Genomic DNA, 1,241 nt, shown 5'->3' with positions numbered 1-1,241 from the left:
ATATGTCATGTTCAAAGTTTTTAAACTGTGAGAATACAATGGTGAGATTTGTAAAACAAAAATCAAACTGAAACTCTAAATTGATAATGTCCGTCGGTATTTACCGACATATTTCCGACGAACCCCTCAAATTCTAGGTGTTCGTCGGAAATACGTCGGTAAATACCGACGGAATACCGATGAACCCCTCAAATTCTAGGGGTTCGTCGGTATTCCGTCGGTATTTACCGATGCATTTCCGACGAAACCCTCAAATTCTAGGGTTTCGTCGGAAATGCGTCGGTAAATTCCGACGGAAAACCGACGGACATTATCAATTTAGAGTTTCAGTTTGATTTTTTTTTAACTTTGAATCAAAACCGTATATAATCAATCAATCAAAACCGTTCGATTTTAGAATCAACAAATCTAATTTATTTTTTGTAATTTAAAAGTATACAACGTTTCAAACCCATAATTTGTTTTTAGAAGAAATCTACAATGTTTAAAAGTAATTTGCATATACATTCATAAAAGAGTATCTACTCTCCATCTGAGGAATTATCTGATGATGAACATGATGAATCTGAATTGTCTTCGTCAAACTCTCCAATCTCGCCGTCCTCTTCGGTTAATTGTTGTTGTAGTGGATCAAATACTCCTTGTACTCGGCTTCTGGGATTTATTGACATGACAACGATCCAAGGATCGTTCCTTTGCCTAATCCGCGGATAACGAATATAGCAAACCTGAAAAATTATAAATTATATAAGTCGAAGTAATTATATATGATTACTTCCGATGGAAAATATATTTCAACATACATACCTGGTCAGCTTGTGAAGCAAGAATGAATGGATCGTAAAAATCCAGTCGTCGTCGCGAATGTACAGATGTAACACCGAATGCGTCAGTGCTTACTCCGCGACCAACAACGTTGTCGTACCACTCACAGTTGAAGACAATACATCTCATGCCAATCATTCCCGGGTACTGAATTTCCAAAATCTCGCGTACGTTACCGTAGTAGACATCGTCTCCGGATGACGAAGAAACCCCACAATCAATTGTTCTCCTTACAGTATTTTCCTTAAGAACTCTGAATGCATATCCTCGTGTGCAATATCTCGGATATGACTTTGCAACAAACTTTGGACCACAAACTATCTCACGTAACCAATCTTTAGGTGGGTTCCCAGTAGCTAAACAATGGCTTACCTATAAAAACAAAAAAAACTGTTTTCGTTCATTAAAAGATAATA

General features: G+C 37.1%; 1 protein-coding gene across 1 annotated transcript in view; it reads right to left on the bottom strand.

Annotated features, from left to right (window-relative positions):
- Positions 1-444: 444 nt before the first annotated feature.
- Positions 445-1,241, bottom strand: part of LOC106340073 — a 2,124-nt gene continuing 1,327 nt past the window's right edge. The window contains exons 4-5 of the mRNA XM_013778939.1: positions 808-1,197; positions 445-728 (exon numbers count right to left, since the gene is read on the bottom strand). Coding sequence (XP_013634393.1) covers positions 522-728; positions 808-1,197 — 597 coding nt within the window. The 3' untranslated portion in view covers positions 445-521. The remainder of the gene's footprint in view (positions 729-807; positions 1,198-1,241) is intronic.

Source organism: Brassica oleracea, chromosome C4, assembly GCF_000695525.1.
Source record: "Brassica oleracea var. oleracea cultivar TO1000 chromosome C4, BOL, whole genome shotgun sequence".
Taxonomy (NCBI): domain Eukaryota; kingdom Viridiplantae; phylum Streptophyta; class Magnoliopsida; order Brassicales; family Brassicaceae; genus Brassica; species Brassica oleracea.
The sequence above is the reverse complement of the archived record's forward strand: the minus strand, read 5'-3'. Positions and strand labels throughout refer to the sequence as shown.